This window comes from Chanodichthys erythropterus, chromosome 19, assembly GCF_024489055.1.
Source record: "Chanodichthys erythropterus isolate Z2021 chromosome 19, ASM2448905v1, whole genome shotgun sequence".
Lineage (NCBI taxonomy): Eukaryota > Metazoa > Chordata > Actinopteri > Cypriniformes > Xenocyprididae > Chanodichthys > Chanodichthys erythropterus.
The window spans coordinates 22,638,800-22,664,457 of record NC_090239.1 but is presented as its reverse complement, the minus strand read 5'-3'; the positions used below and the strand labels follow the sequence as shown (position 1 = coordinate 22,664,457).

Sequence of the window (25,658 nt, the reverse complement as noted above, 5' to 3'; positions counted from 1 at the left end):
ACTGAATCAAATTGCATGCTTGTGAAATGGAATTAAATTGAATCACATGCTTGTGAATCAAAATTGGAATTGAATCTATTTGCATGCTTGTGAATCAAGATTGGATTTGAATTGAATCTTGAGCTTGCTGAGTCGTTATTTGAACTGAATCAAATCGCATTAAATTGAATCACATGCTTGTGAATCGGAATCGGAAGTGAATCGAATCGCAAGCTTGTGAATCAAAATCGGAATTGAATTGAATTGAATCGCAAGCTTGTGAGCAGTGTTGCCAAGTCCGTGGGTTCAAGCGACCCCAAATAACATGATATTTAGTAGGGCTGGGACAATAAATCGATTCATCTCAATCCCTGGATTGATTCTGAGACTTTCCAAATGCATCAAAATTCTCTCTGTAATCAATTCTGATCTTGACAGCAGATGGCGCTCTAGGCTAGTTTTTAACCGCACGCTCAAATGCTCATGAAGAAGAGCGCTCTGAGAATGTATTTGCACCTCAGAATGCTTTTAAGATGCGAGACGGGCGTCGATGCCCGGTCCTCATTATCAGTAAGATCAGACTCACCCATCCTGAAGTCGATGTAACCCTCTCCTCCGCTCATGACCAGCACAGACCGCACCAGCTCCGGCGCGGGCGACTCGTCAGCGGTCGCCTCAGCACCTGCAGACGGAACCACCTGTCCTGCAAAACAGGAAACGCATCACGCATGCTTTACTATGGGTGGGAATCGTTTCGAATCTCATGATTCGACTCTAGATGTTGAATCAAATTTAAAAAATGAGTTGTTTCACATCTTTTATTTATGGATTATAGCATTCAAAGCGAGATTGTTGTTAATTTAGAACATCTAGAGCATCTCAAATGTTGGTTTGGTGGTTCTGAAAGTCTGTCATCAGAATGATTTGGTTTAATTCCTCCAGAAGCGTCTCACATGATTGTGTTCCCAAACACCAAGATCACATGACAGCGTTTATTGTGTTTCGTCTGACACTCTGAGATGAACTCATTTATGATGGAGAAGAAAAGCAGCAACTACAGATATTTTGCACCAAATTCCCAGGAAGTGCTGATTTTGTTCTCACAGACACACTGGAACAAAAACGCTGCTTTATTCATAAATATTCCAATTTTATTCCAATTTTGTGCTCAAGTTCATTTCACAACCTCTGGCTATCGTTAGGTGAATTATTCTACCTGGGACGGCGGTGAAGAACTTGACGGCGTCTCTGTGCCCGTGGAAACACAGCTGGGCGTGTGCCATGGAGCAGAAGGGCACAAACGTGCCCGCCGTGACTTTATCACTGCTCTCGTCGCCGTAGACGCGGACTGCGCCGCCTGGCCGATTTGATGCTGCTGCTGCATCTTTACTTTCTGTTGTGGGAATAAAAAGTCTTGTTACTCATCATTACACATCATTATGTAGATCACATGATTAGAATCACACTCACTCTCCGACAGAGGGATGGAGATGATGACGCCGTTTCCGGTACCGACCCACAGGCGCTTGCACGACACCGTCAGCGCGGTGATCCTCACGAAAGAGAAGCCCAGTTTACCGGTGCCTGTGACATGAACAACAGTCTGATGGGTTTGTAACGACATGAAGGTGAGATAATGATTTTCATTTACATTTTTAACGATATTGTTATCGGCCAGATATATTAAAGCTGATAAATAGTGTATTTTTCCTTCAGCTGAGACACTTCAGGTGCACACTGATCGCCATGATGGGTTTAAATTGCTTAAATTATATGATTGGAGTCACTTTAAAAAGGAAAATACAGTTAAGTTCAACATGTGCAGCACAAATCTGTCATATAAAATACATAAAATAATAATGAGAACATTATAATTGTGTGCGTTAGACATGGCTTTTAATGGTGAGATTTGTAATCAGGCTATTAAAAATTATATAAAAAATTGGATTCAGATTTATCGGCCAATATATCGGTTATCGGCTTTCAAATATAAAGAATTATCGGTTATCGGTATTGGCCAAAATTTTCAAATCGGTGCATCCCTAGATTTTTCTGATATAAATCAAGATTTTCTTGTTTTTAGGGCTGTAAATTTTGTTTAAAATGTTTTGATTGTATATCAATATGGCTAAAAAATAATAATAATGCTATTAGTATTAGTGGTTGTAGTACTAGTAAATAAAAATATATAAAAAATTGCTTAAAAAAAACAAAAGACATTGCTATTATATTATTTTACTGTAAAATAAAAAATTTGAGCATTTAAAAAATAACAATAAAACGTTATTTCACATGAAATCTACTGTACAATACACATTTTTATGGCTGTCTTAACTTCTTCCTTTCCAAACGTTACACAATCAAATCACAGGGAGTGTTTAAAGCTTCTGTTTGTCGATTAGTGCTTCTCATCTCACGTCTGTGAAGATGATTGGCTCATGATGCATTTCCAAATGAACGTTAAAGCGACTCAAACTCATTTTTAGGTGAACTATCTCTTTAATGCTTCAATAATGGCGCTCACCCAGCATCTTGCTGACGTACGGCTCGATGTCGACGTCCTGCAGGTGTTGGTATGTGTGCGCGTGGAACAGTCTGAGGGTCGAGTCCAGACGAATGGACACCCAGATGCCGTCTCCGTCCCACGCCAGCTGTCTCACCTGGCTCTCCTTACGAGGATGGGCGTCGAATGATTTCTAAACATCAGGAAAGCAGTGAGGTATTGTGTTACGCTGATTTTATCACATGCAAGAGGTATTCATGGACAGCAGTATGAGAAAAGTGTCACATGATCCTTCAGAAATCATTCTAATTTGCTGATTTGCTGCTCAAGATACATTTATGATTATTATGAAACAGCTTCAGATTTGTGTGGATTCTTTTGATCAGTTTAACGCATTATTGCTGAATTAAAGTATTAATTTCTTTCAAAAGAAACAGTAGTGTATGGTTCAGATGTTACCTCTATCTTCATGGCTTTAGGCTGAACCACAAAGATCTTGTTCCTGTATCCGCACCAGACCTTGTCATGCACGACAGTCATACAGCGGATCGAGTGATGTGGACGGCCCAGATCTAACAGGTGATAGTTGGTCAAATCCCATTGGCCGTCTGGAACACAAGAGAGCATTTCTTCTGGGCATTACAGGAAAATCGACATTGTCACCCTTTATTCAAATATTATCAAAGAGCATATTATGTATTTGTGCTTGAATTAGTTGTTTTATTGGTGATAAAGCAATGTTTTGATGGTTTAATCAAACTTATAGTGTGATTAAAAACAAATAGCGCCTCCGAACATCATGACTTTTGGCCAGTACTCTATATGTAGTGTGGGTGAATGCAAATGTTAATATTGTTTTACTGACGGCTATTAAAATCTGCATTAGTTTTATATGAACAAAAATCAGTCTTACCAACACCTCTGTGGAAGATTGCAAGCGTGCCATCAGCCAAAGCCACCAGAACACGTCCTTTCACGTGACTTCAGAGGGAAACGAGACAGAAATCATAATGTATAATAATGTATATTTCGTTTATGACCGTGTAAATGAATCCGGATGGTGACGGTTTCCTTACACAATCCCCAGGACGGAATCCTTCAGCTTGATGGAGTGAAGGCACTTCCTCCACTGCGCTACAGCCGAGTGAACGTACACGCTGAAACAGATCAACACATGATCAACACATCTCTGTTCTCAATCGATGCACTTCCATGACACTGGATCAGGACATTCTGATTCTGATCGAATCACTAATGAATCATTCAGGCTGATTTTTGAACCGAGCTTGAGAGTAAGTTTTACTAACTAACCGATTCAATATTTTAATATTTATTATACATTTAGTAATTCAAAAAAGCACATTTATCAACAATTAACCTGAATATTTTTTTAGGGACCCCTAGATAGGGGGAAAAATGTGATGCACAATATACTGGCCGCCGTATCGGTATCGGCCGATATATGTTAATTTTTTATGTTATCGTAATCAGATAAGAAAATTTGGCCAATATATTAAAGCCGATAAATAATGGATTATTTCCTTCAGCTGAGACACTTCAGATGCCCACTGATCGCCATGATGGTTTTGAATTGCTTAAAATATGATTGGAAAATACAGTTAAGTTAAACATGTGCAGCACAAATCTGTCATATAAAATACATAAAATAATAATGAGAACATTATAATTGTGTGCGTTAGACATGGCTTTTAATGGTGAGATTTGTAATCAGGCTATTAAAAATGATGATACAAAAAATTGGATTTAGCTTTATCGGCCAATATATCGGTTATCGGCTTTCAAATATAAAAAATTATCGGCTATCGGTATTGGCCAACATTTTCAAATCGGTGCATCCCTAGATTTTTCTGATATAAATCAAGATTTTCTTGTTTTTAGGGCTGTAAATTTTGTTTAAAATGTTTTGATTGTATATCAATATGGCTAAAAAATAATAATAATGCTATTAGTATTAGTGGTAGTAGTACTACTAAATAAAAATATATTAAAATTACTTAAAAAAAACAAAATACATTGCTATTGTATTATTTTACTGTAAAATAAAAAATTTGAGCATTTAAAAACATTATTTCACATGAAATCTACTGTACAATACACATTTTTATGGCTGTCTTAACTTCTTCCTTTCCAAAAGTTCCACGATCAAATCATAGGAAGTGTTTAAAGCTTCTGTTTGTCGATTAGTGCTTCTCATCACACGTCTGTGAAGATGATTGGGTCATGATGCATTCCCAAATGAACGTTAAAGCGACTCAGACTCAGAGCAGACGCAGAGATTGAGTTTGTGTCATTTACTGTGAACCCGGCGGATCATGGGCCTTATTTATCTGCACTTATGCACCTCAGATTTTGAGTGAAAAAATCGTTATTTGAGGATAATTTTGTCAATTTTACATAAAATATGCACTGTTTATCACACTAGTGTGCTTTAATGTTTAACTAGAAAATTTGTCTTATAGTTTTGTACAAAATGGCACAAAGTCAAACTTGTGATGTTCCTGGTCAATATTGACCAGCCTGCAAAAAAAAAAAAGCTTATAAATCACTCGTTACACTATTTTATCATCAAATATTGGATTTAATATTTTTGTCAACTTGTTTTCTTTCAGTTAAGACAGGTTTTGTACTTATTTTTTAAACTGATTGTTTGTAACAGCGCTTGAGGTTACGGGTCGACCGATTATCGGCCTGGCCGATATTGAGCATTTTTATGGTTATCGGTCATTTTCAAAACCGATTTGCCGATAAAATAATGTCATTTTGAAATGCGCTATTTGTCTCTGATGCAGCCACCTCTGTGGGAACTCTGTGAGGATGCGCAACGACAGAGCCTGCGTTCATCCAATCAGTGACACGGACTCCGGGGTTTAGGAATGTACCGTGTGAAACAGCAGCTTGTGACCCCGGGTGAATCATGAGCAGTGTGAAATGCAAGGGTTCTGTTCACCCCGGTTTAGAGTGACCCAGGGTGAAGTGTGGAAAGCCCTACTGAGTGACGGTTCAGCGGACTCACCATCCGTTCTGAGCTCCGAGCCACATTGTAGGCAGAACGCTGCTCATCTTGCTGGCTTCCTCTCTCATGAGATCCTGCTCCTCAGGTGCTGAGCTGACGCCATCCTTCACCAGATCACACTCCCTACAGAAGCAGAGCGTTACAATACGCCTCAACAGTGTCTGATGAGATCGAGAGACATGCTGTTCTGCTGTGTGACCTCTGTGTGTAGTTGGACGGCGTGTCTCTGCTGTTCTGCACTCCCAGCGGGTCGGTGAACACGTGTTCGGTGTAGATCCCGGTCTGGCTCTCATCCGCAGGCGTGTTGCTGGTGCTTTCCGTGGCCTCCAGAGCTTCTTCTGCTGCCGTCACTGCGTCCTGCCTGCGCTGCCCCAAAACCTCGTCTGCCGAGAGATTCACGCTTTTACTTATTTCTGCAGCGCTTTATACAATACAGATTGTTTCAAAGCAGCTTTACCTTAATAAACGGGAAAACAACAACTGTAGTTTCTACGGAACACACTAGAGTCATTATTCAACTCAATTTAGTTCAATGACAGTGTCAATGTTGCAGAATGGACTATATGAGCGTTCTTTACAACTTAGCCAGCTTGAGAACGTCCGGTGAGAGTCATGTGCTGGTGTGTTGAGCATCACTTAGTTCATAATCAGAATATAGTCACTTAAATAGTCAGGAATAGCATTAATTTAGTTATTCAAACGTAAGATGGCATAAAAAATAAATAAATAAAGACGAGCCTCAGTGTTCCTCCTCGACTCAATTCGATTCGACCATCAGTTTTCACACTTTTATGTGAAAAAAAGCTTCAGAAATTAAATATTTATTGTGCACTTTAGTTAAATTAATTGAATAAACTGTGTGTTTTCACAAGTGTGCTGAAATCACTGATCTTGTGCCGCTCTGACTGACAGCTGCTGTGATTATAAAGAGAGAGCGGCGCTCGCTTTCTGTCATTCATTCACAAGAAAAGTTATTGTTTTTCAGGAGATTTTCTGAGTGTTTCATACTTCACATTGACAAAATGTGTTTTTAAACCTAGTTATTTTAATATTTAGTCAACGAAAAACGATTAGAGGAAATGGCTGATATATGTGCAAATAAATGCTGCTCTGCCGCCACCTGCTGGTTAAAGTGGTAATTATTGTCTTTTTTATTTTTAAATAAGTGTTTTCTATCAAATGTTGAATTTCCTACATTTTTAAACGTTCGGTTTTACAATGGAGACAATCTCAGAAGGATGAACAGATAATGTTTGTGTTCATCACATTAAAAATAACATTTGAAGTGCTGGAGAAAATAATGCGTGTGTGTGTCTAATTACAGATAACAGCGTTTTTAAACGATCCCAATAGCTTCATCTTTATCGCAATCAATAAAACTGGTTTATTGGCAAATTAGGTAAATGTGATAACTGCATTAAAATATGAATACAACATTAAATAGTCAACCATTGATGGTTTTGTGTCGATGTACAGCGACTACAGAATGAACAGCTGACAGTTCACCGGAAACGCCTGAGCTGGCTTAACCACAACCAGGAAGTAACCGTGCATATAGTCCATTCCCCTTTAACCTTGTGCCATCTATTCCTTACAGAACTTTTATTCATTGCAGTATTTCTAGGGTCATTGCTCTTGCCATAAATCACTGTTTTATAATGTTACAGCTACAGCTCCTCTGAGAACAATGCAGCAAATTTTAAAACAACACGGTTTGAACAATGTAAGGCTGAACACGTTCCTCATTTTGGCTGCGTGAGATTCTCCAGCTTTGTTGTTGTTGAGCTGTTAAAGCTCCGCCCTCTTCTGGAAAGCGGAGCTCATTTGCATTTAAAGGGACACACACAAAAACGGCGTGTTTTTGCTCAAACCCAAATAGGGGCAAATTTGACAAGCTATAATAAATGATCTGTGGGGGATTTTGAGCTGAAACTTCACAGATGCATTCTGGGGACACCAGAGACTTATATTACATGCTCTGCCCCTAAGCGAAGAACGGAAAAGAACTTCTTTGTGAGTGTTTTTAGTACGGAGGCTGCGTTACCAAAGTTAGAGGATTCCATGGAGTTGGTGCAGACGGTCTGAGGGATCGCCACGGGTCCTTCTGTAGAGCAGCCCACTACCGTGATGCCATCCGGCCCCCCGTCAGATCCCGCAGAGACTCCGCTGGCTGCACAGCTGACTTTAGACGCCCCTTCACCCTCACCGTCTGCGATCAGCTCCTCTCCAGCGGGGTAGTCCGTCTCGCGAGCGCCTGACGAAAACACACACCACAGAACCCGCTCAGATCAGAAGCACTCGTGAAGGTCTCAGTGGAACGAAGCGGTTGCGTTCTCTGACCTGGAACGCTGGCGATGCACAGCACGTGAGAGTTACAGACGAAGAAGCTCTCCAGGATGTTTCCGGGCTGGTTGGCGTCAATGACTATGACCTTGGAGGTGGCGTGTGTGGTGGTGCAGATCCACACCAGGCTGGAGAGTTCATCCTGATGCCTCAGTTCCTTCTCCTGCTCCTGCACACACACAACAACAAAGAGCTTGCTTGAACATTGATCATTTTCCTCATATTCTCCATTGCTGCAGCTCCTCTCTTCCCAGTCTGTCAGTGACGCTCTGTCTCTATGAAGCCCCTCCTTCTGTGCTCTGATTGGTCCTCACCTTCAGTTCCTGCTCCAGTCGGTCCAGGCTGCTCTGAGAGCCTCTCTTCCTCCTGGGGCCGATGCGGTCGCTCTCGCCTCCAGACACGTCCTTATAAAACACACTCGCTCCCACAATGGAGCCTCCGTCTCGTGTCTTACCGCCGGACAGATTCACTCCTGCAGCGCACCACAGCTACACACACAAACACATGATCAACTCGGTCAAACCACATGACTGACCGGAGCGGACACGGACGGAGGACAGTCTCACCTTCATGGAAGCATCTTTCTCATCTAAAGGCCGCAGGTAGACGGGCACGGGCAGATTCTTTATCTTGCTCTCTGCTTGTCCACCATTAGAAACCTGTAAAACAGAATTTGGCGGCTTTATAAAAACAAAAACTAAGAGCTATAATCGTATCTCAGTGTAGCACGGTTTCAGAGTCAGAGATGTTACCTTGTATTTTGGAGGTAAACTCCATCCGTACGCCTGCATCCTGCCGTCCTCCTTCTGCACGTGATCCTTCACCTGTCTGTACTGAGCTCTCTTCTGCTCTCTGCGCGACACCACGCTCTCCACCTCCGCCCTGCGGCACACGCGCAAACAGAGGAACTTAATCTCTATTCCACATGACTATTCAATAACAATAACAATGTTTTATTACTGGTAATGTAGTTATTTTTGATTGTATCACTGTTTAAATAATAAAAATTAAACAAATCAATAAATACAACTGCAATAAAACGATTGTACTGTAAAATAAAAAATAAGTATTATTATTATTATTATTATTATTAAAATAATATTTATTTTATTACTATTTAAATGCTAAAAATGATTGCAACTACTATTGGACTATAAAAATATTAATAATTATTATTATTGTAAACAATATTTTTATTTTACCCCCAAAAACTTAACAAATCTAAAAATAAAATAGCAATAATACTATTGTACTGTAAAATAAAAAAATAGTAATTATTATTATTATTACTATTATTACTTAAAATTTATATTATTTTATTTAAATAAAAATGTAAATCAATACAAAAATAATACTATTGTACTTTAAAATAAAAACATATATTAACAGCATTTATTAATAATTATTATTTTTATTATTACTGTTATTATTGAAAACAATATTTTTATTATACCATTATTTAAATTATAAAAATCAAGAAATACAATATCAATAATACTATTGTACTATAAAATATATATTTTTAATTATTATTATTACAATTAAAATGTATATTTTTATTTTATTATTTAAATAATAAAATGTAAAATCAATAAAGAAACAATACTAAAAAATAAAAACATGTATTAATAACATTTATGAATAATAATAATAATTATTATTGCTATTATTGAAAATAATTTTATCTTAACATTATTTAAATAATAAAAATTAAACAAATCAAGAAATAAAATTACACTATATTGCAATACTACTATTGTACTGAAAATTAAAAAATAGTAATAATTATAATTAACATTATTATTATTATTATTAATATTTGTATTTTTTATTTAAATAATAAAAATTATTAAATTAATAAAGAAATATTACTATTGTACTTTTTAAAATAAAAACATGTATTAATATAATTTATTAGTAACAATAATAATCATGATTTTATTTTACAGTTTGTTTACAGAAGTACAATTACAATGCTAATATTTATTCCTTTGCTTTCAAACATTAATCTACAGCGCTTTTATTTTGGCAGAAACCGCTAGGAGACCTTGGCTGAGAACAGATTTATAAACGATGCATGTTACAGGCGACTCAATCTCACAGTGCTCGTGTGGACCTGAAAACACGGATGATGAGCTGCTTGTGTGAGAATGAATTTAAAAGTATGTGTTTGAAAATGCAGCATTTCTCAGGAAGGAAGTCACTCACTCCTCATTGAGGAAGTCGAAGGCTTTGGATTTGTCACTGGGCAGCTGAGCGAGAGTGCTGCTCCGCTTCTTCACCGACGGGACCACGTGTGAGGTGGGAGCGTTGTACTTCAGGTTAACCGGCGCGTCGGGTTTCTTGGCTGTGGCGCCGGACGAAGAGCTGAAGAGCCTGCTGAAACTGAGGGACGAGGGGAGAGAAGAGAGACGACACAGAGACTCATATGCGGACACAAGCGGCAGCAGCAGTTAGAGGTCACAGGTTAACCGTTATGGGGTTGTGGGGTCACGTCCCAAATGTGCCAAGCTCTGCCCCGATCTAACCACGGTCAAAGCGTGCAGACACCACATGCTGAACAACTGACCACTGCAAACAAACCCTCTCTAATGTCTGTAATACACTACAGCTCACAAGACTGGGGTCAGGAGGATTCTGGAGCCGTTTTAATAATCATAAATGTTTCTTGAGCAGCAAATCATCATATCAGAATGATTTCTGAAGGATCATGTGACACTGAAGACTGGAGTAACGATGCTGAAAATTCAGCTTTGATCACTGGATATAAATTATATTTTACTATATATTCACATAGAAAACAGCTGATTTACATTGTAATAATATTAAAAAAATTTACTGTATTTTGTGTGTCTTAGTATATTGGATCCGTTCATTCGCTCTTAAAGTGACAGCAGCCTGATAAACCTGCTGCCGTCTGTGTTTAATGTTAATCAAACATCAAGGACAAAGAAAAATCCCTCACTGCTCTTGACTGAATATCTTTAATAAGGATTAATCTATATTTAATGTATACAGTGAAGACTCCGCAGTGCTATTTTACATGTGATTATTCAGTTTCGGTACCTGAAACCTTCTGTTAGATCTACCTGAAAAACCTGAAAAGCAGTGTTTATTTCATTTGCATGTTTGTTCTATTGTATTTATTATTTTGTGCTTAATTTGATTTACTTATCTTTAACAATATTTGAAACTTATATGAGTTAGGCTAGTAGTTTTTGGTGTCATAACCTTATGCATTAAGATTTTGGGTCAAAAGCAACAAAAACACTAAGCCTATTTTATTTTATTATTTTTTTATGGTGGGGCCAGTAGGACATTTTGGCAGGGCTAGTAAAAATGTGAACATCATTAGCTTTAAACCTTGATATCAAAACCTTTTTTTTTTTTTTTTTAATCTTACCGACCACAAACTTTTGAACAGTAGTGTGTATATAGTTATTTCTGAAAAAATGAAATTCCAGACAAAAAAACAAAAAACGTTTTTTTATATATATATATATATTTTGGTCATGCTTCCCCGCCCTGTTTTTGTGCAATTAAATAATCTTAAAGGATAAGTTCACTTCAGAAATAAAATTTCCTGATAATTTCCTCAGCCCCATGTCAGCAAGTGTTTATATCAGTGGAAAAGAAATGAAGGTTTTTGAGGAAAACATTCCAGGATTTTTCTCCATATAGTGGACTTCACTGAGGTTCAACGGGTTGAAGGTCCAAATGTCAGTTTCAGTGCAGCTTCAAAGAGCTCTACATGATCCCAGACGAGGAATAAGAGTCTTATCTAGAGAAACCATTGGTCTTTTTCTAAAAATAATAAAAATTATATACTTTTTAACCACAAATGCTCTTCTTGCACTGCTCTGTGATGCTTTACGCATGACGTAATCATGTTGGAAAGATCACGCGGAATGTTTTCCACTAAAACCTTCATTATTTTCCAACTGAAGAAAGAAAGACATGAACATCTTGGATGACATGAGGGTGAGTAAATTATCAGGAAATTTTAATTCTGAAGTGAACTAATCCTTTAATTCTAACATGTCTGCTTTAATCCAAACCTAAACCAACTCTCTGTCCCCAACACACCTTCTGCAGACACACAGGACAACATGAGCAGGGTACAGAGAACACACAGGAGCACACAAGAGGAGAATGAATGGGTTTAAAATAGATGCAAAACCTTAAATGCCCCCAAACGCAAAACCCCGAGTAGACTGAAATGACCTGGGAACGGCATTTCAATGAAGAAAACAAGCCCCCACAGGCTGCTTTCTGATTGTGGAGTGCCAAATCCTTTAAAAGTAAGCGTAATGAACGCTCGAGCATTAGTCTCGTTAGTAAAGTTTAATGCAATGTAACGGTCTGGCTGTAAATTCCTGCTACGCTTCTGTTAAAGCTTTAAAAGAAACGCCATTCCCAGGTCCAAGAACACATTTTTGGATTCAAGGATCAAACCAAGTGCAAGTTTTACTAGGTTTTCTAAGATTTACCTACATCCTAGAAGGAAAACAAATAAAAGGGGGACATAAAATGAGAGGGGGAAAACATAGTTTGAACGCCAAACCACACGAAGCAATATAACGCAAACTTTGAGGAGAACTAAGAAGCTGTTGCTTACAACTGCCAGATACTGGACTTTTTCTTCTCCGTCAAGGCTGGATTCTCTCTTGACGCTCTGCATCGAACAAAACACACACTTCAGTCAATGCGAGGCAAACCAGTGTGGATGCATGTGTGAAGAGTGACCGACCGTATCATCTCTGTCCACCTGACGGCCTCCTGCAGCTCCATCAGCCTCTCTTTATACTGGTTCCTCTCCATCAGGACTCGAGCCATCTCCACCCGCGTGAAGCGCTTCCGCTGGGCTGTGGGCACGTCGCTCTGAGGGAAACACGGCCTGTCAGTGCTCAGCACAGGAAAACCGCCGCTTTTAGATGCATATCAATTTAAAAGTCACCATGAAATCAAATATATCTGCGCAAATCATTAATTATTGTTCCTGGTAATCTTGAATCAGAATATCTTCCTCTTGCAGCATCTCTTCTCTTCTCTGATGATGAGGGCGGGGCAACCTGTCACTCACATGAGATCCACCAATAGCAAACACAACCATCCAATGAATTCCACACAGACAGAAGCCCCGCCCTACATTTGTTCTTGTTTGCAAAGCGTTTCACACGATATACGAGGATTTGTAACGAACAGCGTTTGAAAACACGTTAAAGGACTTCCTGCAGTTTTTGGCTAAAAGCTTGAGGCTTTTACTCTTGCAAGTGAAGAAATCAAGTATTTTACTGTATTTTACCGTGCAGTTCTATTACAGAAATATATTTTAGTCTCAGTAATATTATTTTTTCAATATAGATTCCAGACGATAGTTTCAGATCATAAGAAAATATTAAAACTTGAGGGTTTAAATAATGTAAAGAAATTAATTATTAAAATTATTTTAAAAATTAATAACAATTATTGCAAATTTACTATCGTAAAGTAAAAATTAATATTTTTATTACAATGCTAATATATTTTTAATCTCGGACAGATACGTTTCAGATGATAAGAAAATACTAAAACTCGAGGGTTTATTTTTTTTTAAATAAATTAAAATAAAAAATAGAAATATAAAATTAAAAATTAAAATAAAATTATTTAAAATGAATAATTATTGTAATTGTACTACTGTAAAGTAAAATATAGATATAAAAAAGTTTCTTTTTTACAGTGCAGTGTTATTACAATGCTAATATATTTCTCTTTGAAATATTATTATTATTATTTTTATTATTATAGAATCCCAATCTCAGACAGCAGCTTCAGACGATAGGAAAATGCTAAAACTCGAGGGTTTAAATAATGTAAAGAAATCAATTATTAAAAAAATAAAATAAAATTATTGCAATTTTACTACTGTAAAGTAAAAATTTATATGTTTATTACAATGCTAATATATTTTTTATAAATAGAATCCCAATCTCAGACAGATAAGTTTCAGATGAAAAGAAAATACTAAAACTAATAAAAAATATAAATATAAAATTAAAAATTAAAATACATTCTTTAAAAATTAATAACAATTATTGTAATTGTACAACTGTAAAGTTAAAATATTTTTAGTTTACAGTGCAGTTTTATTACAATGCTAATATATTTCTCTTTGAAATAATAATATTATTATAGAATCCCAATCTCAGACAGCAGTTTCAGACGATAAGAAAATACTAAAACTCGAGGGTTTAACTATTGTAAAGAAATTAATCATTAAAATTATTTAAATTTAACCCTGTAAAATCGTATAGTAATGAAAAAAAAAATATTTTTTACTTTACAGTGTAGTTGTATTACAATGCTAATATATTTCTCTTTTAAATATTATTATTATTTTTATTATTATTATAGAATCTCAGAGATTCAGTTGATGAGAAAATACTTTGAGGTTTAAAGTAAATTAACTTTTATTACTGTTTAAATGTTAGTCGTTATTGTGGTGTTCATTTGTCTCAGTGGTAATGAATACGGATAATTCTGAAATCCCAGTTTCAATTTAAGAATCAAGACTTCTTCAAATGTAATCGAACCGTGAGGAGTCTGATCCAGACAGATATTAATGAAGGCTTACATCATCGTCCTCTTTTGTCTTCAGTTTGGCTTCCTCCACCTCGGCTCGGACTCTGTTTGGACAAAAAAACAAACAGAGATTCACTCAAACAGAGCTTCTCTGGGGCTGGAACGCTGACATGTGTCATGTGACTGATGACGAACCGCTTGAGCTCCTCCTCCAGCTCTCGGTTCCTCTCCTCCAGCTTGTCTTTGGTCTGTTTCAGGACCTCCAGCTCTCCCTGAAGAACGTCTTTCTCACACACCAGCTCATCCACACGAGCGATCAGATCATTCTTCACCACGTTCAGAGCGTTCCTGCAGCGAGCACAGCATCATTTTGTTGTAATAAATGGTATTTTCATAGACTCGTTGAACAACATTTTGAGTCCAGTTGACATGATTGCAGTAATTGCTTTCAAACAGCAGGTGGCAGCACAAGCACTGGAGGAAATCTGGACTAAACGCAGATTGTTTGGTGTTTTCCAGACTTACTTTGTCTCCAGAAGCTGAGTGTTCTCATGGATCAGATGTTCCACTTCACGCCCCATACCTACATGACGACAGCATGAAACGCATCTCGTTTAACAAAGATATGCATATGATAACCAAGAATCTGAAAATCTCTGCTGATTTGACCATTTCTGAGACAGAACACTTTACCAGAGAACACAAATGATCAGGAAATCATGCTTACCAAAGAAATTAAGGTCTAAGATTGGCATGCAAACCAAAGAACGAAACAAAAAATAAAGGATCAGTGAATGACCAAAAGAAAATCAAGTGAACTACAAATTAAAAACTGTTTCAACACTGTATTCTAACCAGGAGCAACACGCAACTACTGAATTAAAAAATCTGTATGATCATCATCTTTTGAAGAAGGTTTATTTAGTTATTTATAAAGTTGTGGCATTGCTCCTGGTGAGGATACGGCGTGTAGAAAATAAAAAACAGTGCAAACATACACACCAGAGTACTCGTCTGGGGGAAAGAAATGAAGGGCCACAAACATGGAGGAAAAACAACATGATTAGATGAGCTGTGAACGTCAGTGAAGAACGATGGGTTAGAAGATGAAGAAGATGTCTTTAATACTAGAGGAGAATAACACACACACACATATTCAAGTGACTGAAAACGTACCCAGCAGATCAGCACCTTCATCCACGTCTCCTATGAGGTCATTTCCTGCAGACGAGAGCTCCTCAAAGAGAGAGTCAGTGTTGCGGTCGAACGCCATGTTCTCTATGCCTTTAGTGGGAGTGCTGGAGATGATGAACAGACGGATGAATCCAGGGAAAGTGTGTTTGGAATGAGAGTCATGTGATAAGAGAATGATTGAATCAGCATTGACGTACCTGGTGGCTTTGCATCCACTCAGGTCCATATCCAGCTCCGGTGTGGACTCGATGATCGCCTGGACCTCCGATCGCTCGGCATTCTCACTCTGATCGGCTCCTGAGCACAAAAACATCAGATAAAGTTCTGCACTTTCACTTCACACTGGAGCTCTGGAGCAGATTCAAGCAAAAAAAGAGAGGCTGGCGTTCAATCTACATGATGATTTATGGGAGTATAAGTGGTAAAACAGAAATGAAAAACCTGGAATTGAGCAGCAATAGTTTGTGCAAATTGAGCTTTTAATAAAATTAAAGTGCAGCATTCAGACTTTAAGTGCTGTGGCCTCATGATGGCAGCAAAAGGCTTCCAGAGGCACTGATGATGAGGATGATGATGAAATCATTTGCAAACACAGTTTTATAGGGTAGTTTAAAGTCAAACTTCAGACTTTTTAAGACCTGCACATATACACTTTAGACTGTATGTAACAAACCCATCCAATCTCAAAATAAATCATGCATCTCACATCCTTTTACTTCATGACACAGACTGTGACGCATTCAACTGCAAAACAGGGTCAGTGCAAGTTTAAAGGGTTCGTTCACCCAAATATAATATCTGTCATTAATTCCTCATCCTCATGTCGTTCCACACCCGTAAGACCTTTGTTCATCTTCAGAACACACATTAAGATATTTTTGATGAAATCCGAGCAATATAATCAACACTTTCAAGGTCCAGAAAGGTACTAAAGACATCGTTAAAACAGTCATGTGACTGCAGTGGATCAATCTTAATGTTATGAAGAGACGAGAATACTTTTTGTGCGCAAAAACAAAACAAAAATAACCACTTTATTCAACAATCTCTTCTCTTCTGTGTCATTCTCATTCGTTGTTTACGTCCAGCGCTTCCAGGTTCATCGTCAGAACGCCGACTCATTATTGGCCGGCTTCACACGCATCCGTCATGCTGATCATGTGACCAGCTTTGGCCAATACTGAATGGGAAATTTTAGGAAATTGATACAGATTTATAATATTTATATAAAATGTATCATATAAAAACAAATATAAACATTTTGTTTGGTCATAAAATTTTTTACATTCAATTAATTCTAATTTAGTAAATATGTAAATTAAACATATTTTCTATTGCAGCAATTATGATATTTATTTCAGTGTCACATGATCCTTCAGAAATCAGTCCATTTTTGCTGATTTGATACTTATTTGTCATTATCATTGTTGTAAACAGTTGTGTTAGCATGTTAGAATGATTTCTGAAGGATCATGTGACACTGATGACTGGAAATTCAGCTTTGCATCACAGAAATAAATTATATTATTAATATATATCAAAATAGAAAACCATTATTTTATATTGTAGTTATGTTTCACAATATTACATTTTTTTCTGTATTTTTGATCAAATGAGCATGTTATGGACTGGGGGAATGCACAGTGCATGCAGGGGGTGTGGCCTCAATATCCCTGCAGTAAGTCATGTGCTGTGTGAATTTGATTGAGTACTAAAATTGCATTAAATACGGTTGTTTTAACCAAAATTATCCTGCAAGATGTTTTTTTTTCAACTACATTTAAGAACCCTGTTATAGGCTAACCTGTAATTTTGCAAATTCCCTGTTTATTCCTATTAATTCCTGTTAATTTCCATATATTCCCGTTAATTCCCATGGAAAGTTTCCAGCTTTGAAAATTCCCGGAATTTTGCAACCGTAGTTACTGCGTCACCTGCATAAGATAATGACAGATGAGAAGAGATTGTTGAATAAAGTGGTTATTTTTGTTTTGTTTTTGCGCACAAAAGTATTCTCGTCTCTTCATAACATTAAGGTTGATCCACTGCAGTCACATGACTTGTTTAACGATGTCTTTAGTACCTTTCTGGACCTTGAAAGTGTTAATTATATTGCTCGGATTTCATCAAAAATATCTTAATTTGTGTTCAGAAGATGAATGAAGGTCTTACGAGTGTGAAACGACATGAGGGAGAGGAATTAATGACATTATTTTCAATTTTGGGTGAACTAACCCTTTAATGTTGTATTATAAAGCAGACGTGATGCATGCGCTCGCACTAAAACTCACAGCTTTTTTATTGAGCTGGAAACTTAGCAAGATATTGTGCGCACATGAAAACATTCATTTCTTTGGTCAAAAGATCAGATCTGAGTGTAAGCCCAGGAGTCACCTGTAGGTGGCGTCTCTGCTGCCACACCCTTCTGTACGCCGATGTTCTTCCTGCTGTCTGGTTTAGCGCTGCTGGAGTCCAGGTTTTTGTCCAAACCCTCGGCCTCCTCCACCGACGCCATGACCACATCTGATGCCGCAGCAGACACGGGCGTGCCGGATTTGGACTGACCCCTTCCAGCGTCAGACAGTTCATCCTGAAAACAAACCCAATGAAGCATCACCAGCAGCATCAGCCAGAAACTTCGCACTGACTCATATTAAGCGTTTATAAATAAATAATCATCAGCTGCACATATGTGCTAAATGAGACGGTCTACATTAATCATGAAGATTAACACAATGATTCAAGTGCAGAATGTCGTGAGTCTGAACACAGACATGCTGCATGCAGATTCATTTAGGAAGATTAGATTATAAAATAATTTAAAAATATAAAATAAAATACAATCATATTATTTATACAATATATAAAGTAGCTTTTATATATACACACAATATACTGATTAAATGTTATTTTATGTATACACTAATTATATATATTTTACTTTATGACTATTTTATATGTAAGATTAAGATTCTTTTAATAAATTCATATTTTTATTCAGCATGGACGCATTAAATTGATCAAAAGTGGCAGTAAACACATTTATAATGTTATAAAAATTTCTATTTATAAAGTTCTTTTAAACTTTCTATTCATCAAAGAATCCTTAAAAATAAAATGTATGATGGTTTTCACAAAAATATGACTATTTTCAAGTGATAATAATCATAAATGTTTCTTGAGCATCAAATCATCATATTAGAATGATTTCTGAAGGATCATGTGACACTGAAGACTGGAGTAATGATGCTGAAAATCACAGGAATAAATCACACTTTACTATATATTCACATAGAAAACAGCTGATTTACATTTTAATAATATTTTGTGATTTTTACTGTATTTTTAATCAAATAAATTCAGCTTTGATCACAGGAATAAATTATATTTATTATATATTCACATAGAAAACAGCCGTTTTACACTGGAATAATAATTTTTACTGTATTTTTGATCAAATAAATGCAGTCTTAGTGAGAATCTTATGGATCCCAGATATTTAATTGGTAATTATCTACTGATGATCAAAGGAAAAACAAAAAAGCATTTTAGTCTCCATTTTGTATATTCAATTTAACAACATAAATAATGACTGAAAGTAAAATGGAGAAAATGTTAAGAAAAAACACTGACATACAAAAAAAAAAAAAAAAAATTTAGTGCTATAATAAATAAATTAAATACAAAATTAAAGAAATATTCCAGGTTATTGTTCACCAGAATTGAATGTTTATTTTTATTTTTTTAACAGGATCTTTTTAGCTTCAGAAATAATACAAAAGCACCATAGAGACACGTTACCTAATAATTCTAGAAGTTAGATGTTGAAAATAACCAGGAATATTCCTTTGGCTACAATGAAAACTGCAAGCGATAACATCAACCACAGATGCTGAATGCAACCAAACCTGAAGCCTCTCCAGGGATATGGTCATGTGTGAGTGAGTCCCACATGAGTCGGCTGCATGTTGTTTATATGTTAGCAGATGGTTGCAGGCAGCAGGTTGTGGACAATGAATGCAAAGAAACTTCACTATCGACACAAAAACAAGCCAGACACAGCACACAGCACACTACACACTACGCTGCACTGCGGCTGCCATGAAGACTGCGGCAGGACTATCGGACGGGCTACCTTACTGGAGTCGGTCCAATGGGTTTCCAAATTCTCCTGTGAACTCTTACCATCCGCCTCCAGCTGCCCAGAGAGAAACGTACAGTAAAAACATCAATGGCGGCACTTTATTCTGTTTAGAACGATGGGAGCTGCAGTGCCATTATTTAAAGACAAAATCAGGACGGTCCTTCCCAAAAATCATCAGGAGTTAGATGATCACCAGATTAGGACGTAACTGCAGTAAAGTAAAATGTAGGCCAGGATTACACATAATCTGTGTCTCATCATGGTCGACCGAAGCATGACAGACATTTATTAAGGAAACTCATAGTTTGTGTTTATGTTGCACTTTTTATTGGAGCAAGCTTTAAATCAACATTTTACTTCATGTAATGTGATGCATTTCTGAACTCAAAAAGAGTAAAGTTGTTTCTGAGGTGAAAGATTCATGAAAGATTACGAAGACATTTTCTTCCATAAATTAACAGAACGAACCATGCACAATAAGAGCAGATTTCATTTCATGTTGACTTTAAAGACCATATTTCAAAACTTTTTTGATGCCTTAATATCAACTCATTGTAAAAGTGCGACATTTCTGCAATATGATTATTTTGCTTCTTGAACATTTTGCAACACTTTCAAAGTGAAATGTCCAGTGAGTGGCGCTAAAAGCATGTTCAGTTCATGATTCGAAACGGATGAACATCAATCTGGCAACATGTTAATGTAAAATGCTGTATCAGGTGAGCTGCAGAGCAAGTTTACTACATCAGAAAAGACTCAGATATGGAGCTGCTTATGTGATGCAAACATCAAAATGAGTTAGTTTATAAATCATGCACTATGGGAAAAGTGTTTTGAGCTCATAATATAGTGCTGTTTAAGAAATGGCATGAAAACAAGTCTTTATAAATCAATAATCTGACCCTGTAATCATAATCTGTGAAAAGTAATACAAATTGTTGGTGTTTTACTGCCTCTAGTGTTCATTTCAGCTGGACACTGCAGTGAATTGTATGTTTAGGTGCGTTTTTAGGGCCCTATGAAATCCGTTTTGTATTTCCCCAAATTCCGTTTTTTTCCATTTAAATTTTTCTGGATTCCATTTTATTTTTATTTTTTTGTACTCCATGTTAATGGTTAAATAAAATTTTAGTAATCAAAAAGCATGCCTCATTAATTAAAATCATAAAACTTATATAATTTAACAACAATTTATTAAAAGTAAAAAAAAAATATATATATATATATATTATTTATATATTTTTTTTCTGTTTTAAGTTTTCTGGATTCCATTTTAATGGTACAAAAAGTATATCTAATTAATTGAATTCAATTTTACTTCATTTCTATGAAATGTTTTGTTTTTCCAGGAATTCTGCGTTGTGTATTTTAACTTTTCTGGCAATCAAATGAAGGATAAAACAATAATTTAATTGATCTTTTAATCATATGACATTAATCAAAACTTTTTTTCGTCAAAGTGCTGCATAACAGAGCTAAACTGCTTAAATTAAAACTTGGAAGAAAAATTGTGATTATTCCTTAAAAAAAAAAATAAAGTTTAATAATTTGTTATTAGTGTTGGTATTATTATTAAATTGAGACGTAGCTCATTTTAATTCTATTGTACAACAGTTATATTTTTATTAAACCAAACTTTTATTTTGACGGGTAGCCATGAAGTGTCTGTGTGTTTATGATATGACACCGAAAGATTTTCTTAAATTAAATGGTGAAATTCGCATGAATTGACCCTCAGCTGGTTCTGTGAGTTTGTCTGCACAGGAACAATGCATATAGAGAGGCCGTCGCCCTCCGGCTCTCCTGATAATGAGATGTTTTATTAATGTGGCTGTTCAAACAGCACTACACCTGTGACTGCGCTCTATAAAAGAGCCAAAGCTCTCATTAAAATCAGCCGGTTATGGAAGAGCAACTAATCCACAGCGAGCGGCAGGAACTGACGATACAGAAGCACAGACTTCAAAGCGCTCTTCTCCTCTCTGACGTATGCGCACAAGCACAAAGCCCTGTTTGCGAGATGCTCCCGGACTCGCTCGGGTTTCCATGGCAGCATGCGCCCACTTTTCCTCAGTGTGGCGGTTCAGAGCCGTTTAACCTGAGGAGAGGCTGACGGCACGTCGTGGCCTAGTTTCTCATCTCTCTCAGAAGCCGAGACTCTGGAGGACGATATGGAGAGAAATGCAGAGTCACGGAGCGCACAAAGGCCGGTCTGTGTCCCTCCACAGTGGGAGTGTGATGGAGCCTTTGTGCTTCTGACACTCGGATGACTCGACACTGGCCTTGAAGGGGTTTATAATGAGAAATCAAATATTCATTGAACTTCTGAAATAAAAAGAGCCTGATGCATACCGACTGTGACTTTCAAAAGTTTTCACGGTGGAAATAAAAAGCCACAACATTCTGATATCAGACTAATGAAAGCATCAACACGTTCAGAAACTCGTCCAGTCATGATGAGGTCACAGAGATGAAGCAAAACAGATGATATTAATGCTGAAACTCGGAAGAAAGAGATAAGCTGCCAAACGTTGGGCTGTTTCTGTGTGTGTAGCACCTACAGCTCTGCAGGTAATGAATAGGTGGTTAATGTTTATTTTAATGGAAATAATGCGGTTCGCAAACTATATGAAGATTTAGACTGGGTATATGCCAAAAAATACATGTTAAAAAATGTTTGCCAGAACCTAGTTTTAAGCTCATGTCGTTTCACACCCGTAAGACATTCGTTCATCTTCAGAACACAAATTAAGATATTTTTGATGATATCCAAGCAATATAATCAACACTTTCAAGGTCCAGAAAGGTAATAAAGACATCGTTAAAACAGTCATGTGACTGCAGTGGTTCAACCTTAATGTCATGAAGAGACGAGAATACTTTTTGTGCACAAAAACAAAACAAAAATAACTTTATTCAACAATCTCTTTTCTTCTGTGTCATTCTCATTCGTTGTTTACGTCCAGCACTTCCAGGTTCATCGTCAGAACGGCGACTCATTATTGGCCGGCTTCACGCATGCGTCGTGCTGATCACATGATCAGCTTTGGCCAATACTGAGCCGGCGTTCGGATGTAAACATGGAAGCTTCACTGCGTCACCTGCGTAAGATAATGACAGAAGAGAAGAGATTGTTGAATAAAGTGGTTATTTTTGTTTTGTTTTTGCGCACACAAAGTATTCTCGTCTCCTCGTAACATTAAGGTTGAACCACTGCAGTCACATGACTGTTTTTAACGATGTCTTTAGTTCCTTTCTGGACCTTGAAAGTGTTGATTATATTGCTCGGATTTCATCAAAAATATCTTAATTTGTGTTCTGAAGATAAATGAAGGTCTTACGGGTGTGAAACGACATGAGGGAGAGGAATTAATGACAGAAATTTAAAATTTTGGGTGAACTAACCCTTTAACTAAAAGCAGGGAATGCTCAAATAGCCCTAAAAAGAGCTTATATTTCAGGCTGAACCCGTCGATGCGCATGTACAGATTTAAGCGTGCGTCTCGACACTGATGCTCCGTTTGAATATGCCTACTTACATACTATACAGTAATATGTGAGCAAAGTAGTATGTTTGAATTCATAGTATTTATAAAAGAGTAGGTGAAAGTCCCCAAATGACCTGGAGAGATTCTGAAGAGTGCATATGATGGACTCTTTACTATCCCATGAGGCCACGGGATGGAGGGGACGCTGTAGGTGACAACATGATAGGGCTGGGTATTGACAATTTTCACAATTCGGTTAGATTACTATTCACATGCTTTCGATTCGATTACGATTTCGATTCGATTCAATATTGATTATTTTGGATGCAGTATTTCAGTTTCAGCACATGGCAAATTTTTTAGAGGAAAAAAAATCTCAACTAATGCTGTAAACTACACATGAGAGTCAGCTGATAATATTGAAGGTTAAAGTAACTTATTTATATACAAACACTTAAATTACACTTAATGATGTTTTTATTACAAATAAAGTTCAGAATTACATAATCACTGATTGAGCGATTACACGAGACATGATACGGATTTCAGTAAGTTGTACTGTATATTTTAACATACCTTCAGATGTTCATGTTTATTTCACTGTAACTGGTATTAAAGCGGAGGAGAGGATGATCACATGCTTCTCTTTAACTGAGGCGCTAAAGCGATCCGTCACGCCACATTAAACAGCGCCAAAACGCTATTTATTTTCTGAATCTCATAATAAGATGGACGTCATTTGAAATCTGAGACTTTGCTTCATATCAAAAGTAACAAAGATTATTGCGATTTATTGAATGGGAGGAGCTACATATTCTGCTCATTCATCAACTGAAAACAGACTAGACTAATCGATTCCTAGGATTTAAGAATCGATATCAGTTCATAAAAATGAGAATCGATATTTTTTACCCAGCTCTAAAACATGACGAATGTAGTACGTCTGAATTTCATTCACACTACACACATTTATATTTAATCTATATAGAACATACTTAAGTAAGTTTCAAACCAAATGTAGTACCTGCTCTACAGTATGCGATTCTGGACGCAGCATGACTGCTAGCGGAAGTGACGTGATGACTTCACCAATTGGTGATTGGCTCTTTTATTTAGAGGGCGGGACTGCGCAATGCACTTTTATATCTAGCAGTATCTAAAGTCTGTGGCTGACAGCTGAAATATGATCCGCATCCTTCAAAAACTCCTGCATCAGGCCTGGATTGAGACGGGCTTCAAGGTCCGTCTATTCTAGGACGTGAGAGACTGACAATGCCATCGTTGCTGACAAAATCAATGTGAATCAGGGGAGAGGAGTGGATTCAGATCAGGTTTAGTGGTCGATCAAAATGGGTTTTCCCAATTGCAGTTTATTTCCTCAAAATGGAGAAAATGTGAGTATATCCTTCTACAAAGTCTGTTTTTGTGCTATTCTCCTCATATTCTCCATTGTTCAGCTCCTCTCTTCCCAGTCTGTCAGTAACACTCTGTTTACTTCCTGTCTCTATGAAGCCCCTCCTTCTGAAAAGCACAATGTGCTCTGATTGGTCGGCTGGGGCAGTGTGTTGTGATTGGTGTTTGGGAAATGTCCCGCCCCTTACCATAACTGCCAGTTTCAACTAACTCAAGCAGGCCCCGCCCCTTTATTCTGCGCATTAATTATTTAAATGAGGCGTTTCAGGGAGTTCAGAAACAGAAGATCTCCAGCTGGAGGGACTTTGGGAAGAAACAGCAACATTAAACACTAAAGAAAGATGTAAAAACACACAATAGGTCCTCTTTAAAGAAATGTCAAGCAACACATTGAATTAAATGTGAACTTTTAAGACTAAAATAGAATTTAGTGCAGATGAGTCGAGTGGTTCGTTTGTCTTGAGTTTAGAGGTTTGAGAACACAAACACGGCAGGAAGAGGTTGACTGCAAATGATTACTCCTTTAACATGAATATGTATGAAGGGGCCTAGTGTCGTGGATCTCTAAGACATGGAAGGAAAACAGGGCATTTTGTAATGCTGAGAACTGACCCAGGATCAGCCCTGGCCTGTGTGTCTGGCTCTTGGCCCTGTCAGGGCTCTGTTTAAGCATGCAGGGCACATCAGGCCCTCAGAATGAGCTTCCTTCCCGCTGGCAGTGTTCGCTCAGGCTTCTTTAACATACGTTCCTTTCAGAGCTCTCTCAATACAAACGAACTGTGTCGTCATCGCATTTACTCCATGAGGATAACAGAACACACGATCAATCTGCGTTTCTCACCTTGAGGCTGGTGTTGGAGCGAGGGTGGCTGAGATTGTTATATCTCCATGTGTCCGTCCCTGGAGTCTCCACAGCTTCCCTATGCAGGTCAGGGGTCATCGCATCGCCTCCCGGCAATGAAAAAATACCCAGAGAGACGGGCCGCTCCTTCCTGA

General features: G+C 37.3%; 1 protein-coding gene across 3 annotated transcripts in view; it reads right to left on the bottom strand.

The window, feature by feature from the left end:
* Nucleotides 1–25,658, bottom strand: part of spag9b (sperm associated antigen 9b) — a 56,142-nt gene that overhangs the window by 3,923 nt on the left and 26,561 nt on the right. For 2 of the 3 annotated variants that reach the window (XM_067370137.1, XM_067370139.1), the window contains exons 5-29: nucleotides 25,504–25,654; nucleotides 19,753–19,815; nucleotides 18,012–18,207; nucleotides 15,815–15,914; nucleotides 15,600–15,721; nucleotides 14,949–15,006; nucleotides 14,619–14,771; nucleotides 14,476–14,527; nucleotides 12,610–12,740; nucleotides 12,478–12,534; nucleotides 10,068–10,244; nucleotides 8,612–8,741; nucleotides 8,426–8,518; nucleotides 8,174–8,347; nucleotides 7,857–8,028; nucleotides 7,561–7,770; nucleotides 5,716–5,899; nucleotides 5,517–5,639; nucleotides 3,559–3,639; nucleotides 3,396–3,463; nucleotides 2,942–3,090; nucleotides 2,504–2,675; nucleotides 1,450–1,563; nucleotides 1,196–1,372; nucleotides 566–682 (exon numbers count right to left, since the gene is read on the bottom strand). In XM_067370137.1, the coding sequence (XP_067226238.1) occupies nucleotides 566–682; nucleotides 1,196–1,372; nucleotides 1,450–1,563; nucleotides 2,504–2,675; nucleotides 2,942–3,090; nucleotides 3,396–3,463; nucleotides 3,559–3,639; nucleotides 5,517–5,639; nucleotides 5,716–5,899; nucleotides 7,561–7,770; nucleotides 7,857–8,028; nucleotides 8,174–8,347; nucleotides 8,426–8,518; nucleotides 8,612–8,741; nucleotides 10,068–10,244; nucleotides 12,478–12,534; nucleotides 12,610–12,740; nucleotides 14,476–14,527; nucleotides 14,619–14,771; nucleotides 14,949–15,006; nucleotides 15,600–15,721; nucleotides 15,815–15,914; nucleotides 18,012–18,207; nucleotides 19,753–19,815; nucleotides 25,504–25,654 (3,224 nt within the window). The remainder of the gene's footprint in view (nucleotides 1–565; nucleotides 683–1,195; nucleotides 1,373–1,449; nucleotides 1,564–2,503; nucleotides 2,676–2,941; nucleotides 3,091–3,395; nucleotides 3,464–3,558; nucleotides 3,640–5,516; nucleotides 5,640–5,715; nucleotides 5,900–7,560; nucleotides 7,771–7,856; nucleotides 8,029–8,173; nucleotides 8,348–8,425; nucleotides 8,519–8,611; nucleotides 8,742–10,067; nucleotides 10,245–12,477; nucleotides 12,535–12,609; nucleotides 12,741–14,475; nucleotides 14,528–14,618; nucleotides 14,772–14,948; nucleotides 15,007–15,599; nucleotides 15,722–15,814; nucleotides 15,915–18,011; nucleotides 18,208–19,752; nucleotides 19,816–25,503; nucleotides 25,655–25,658) is intronic. The other variant, XM_067370138.1, reaches the window with a different exon arrangement.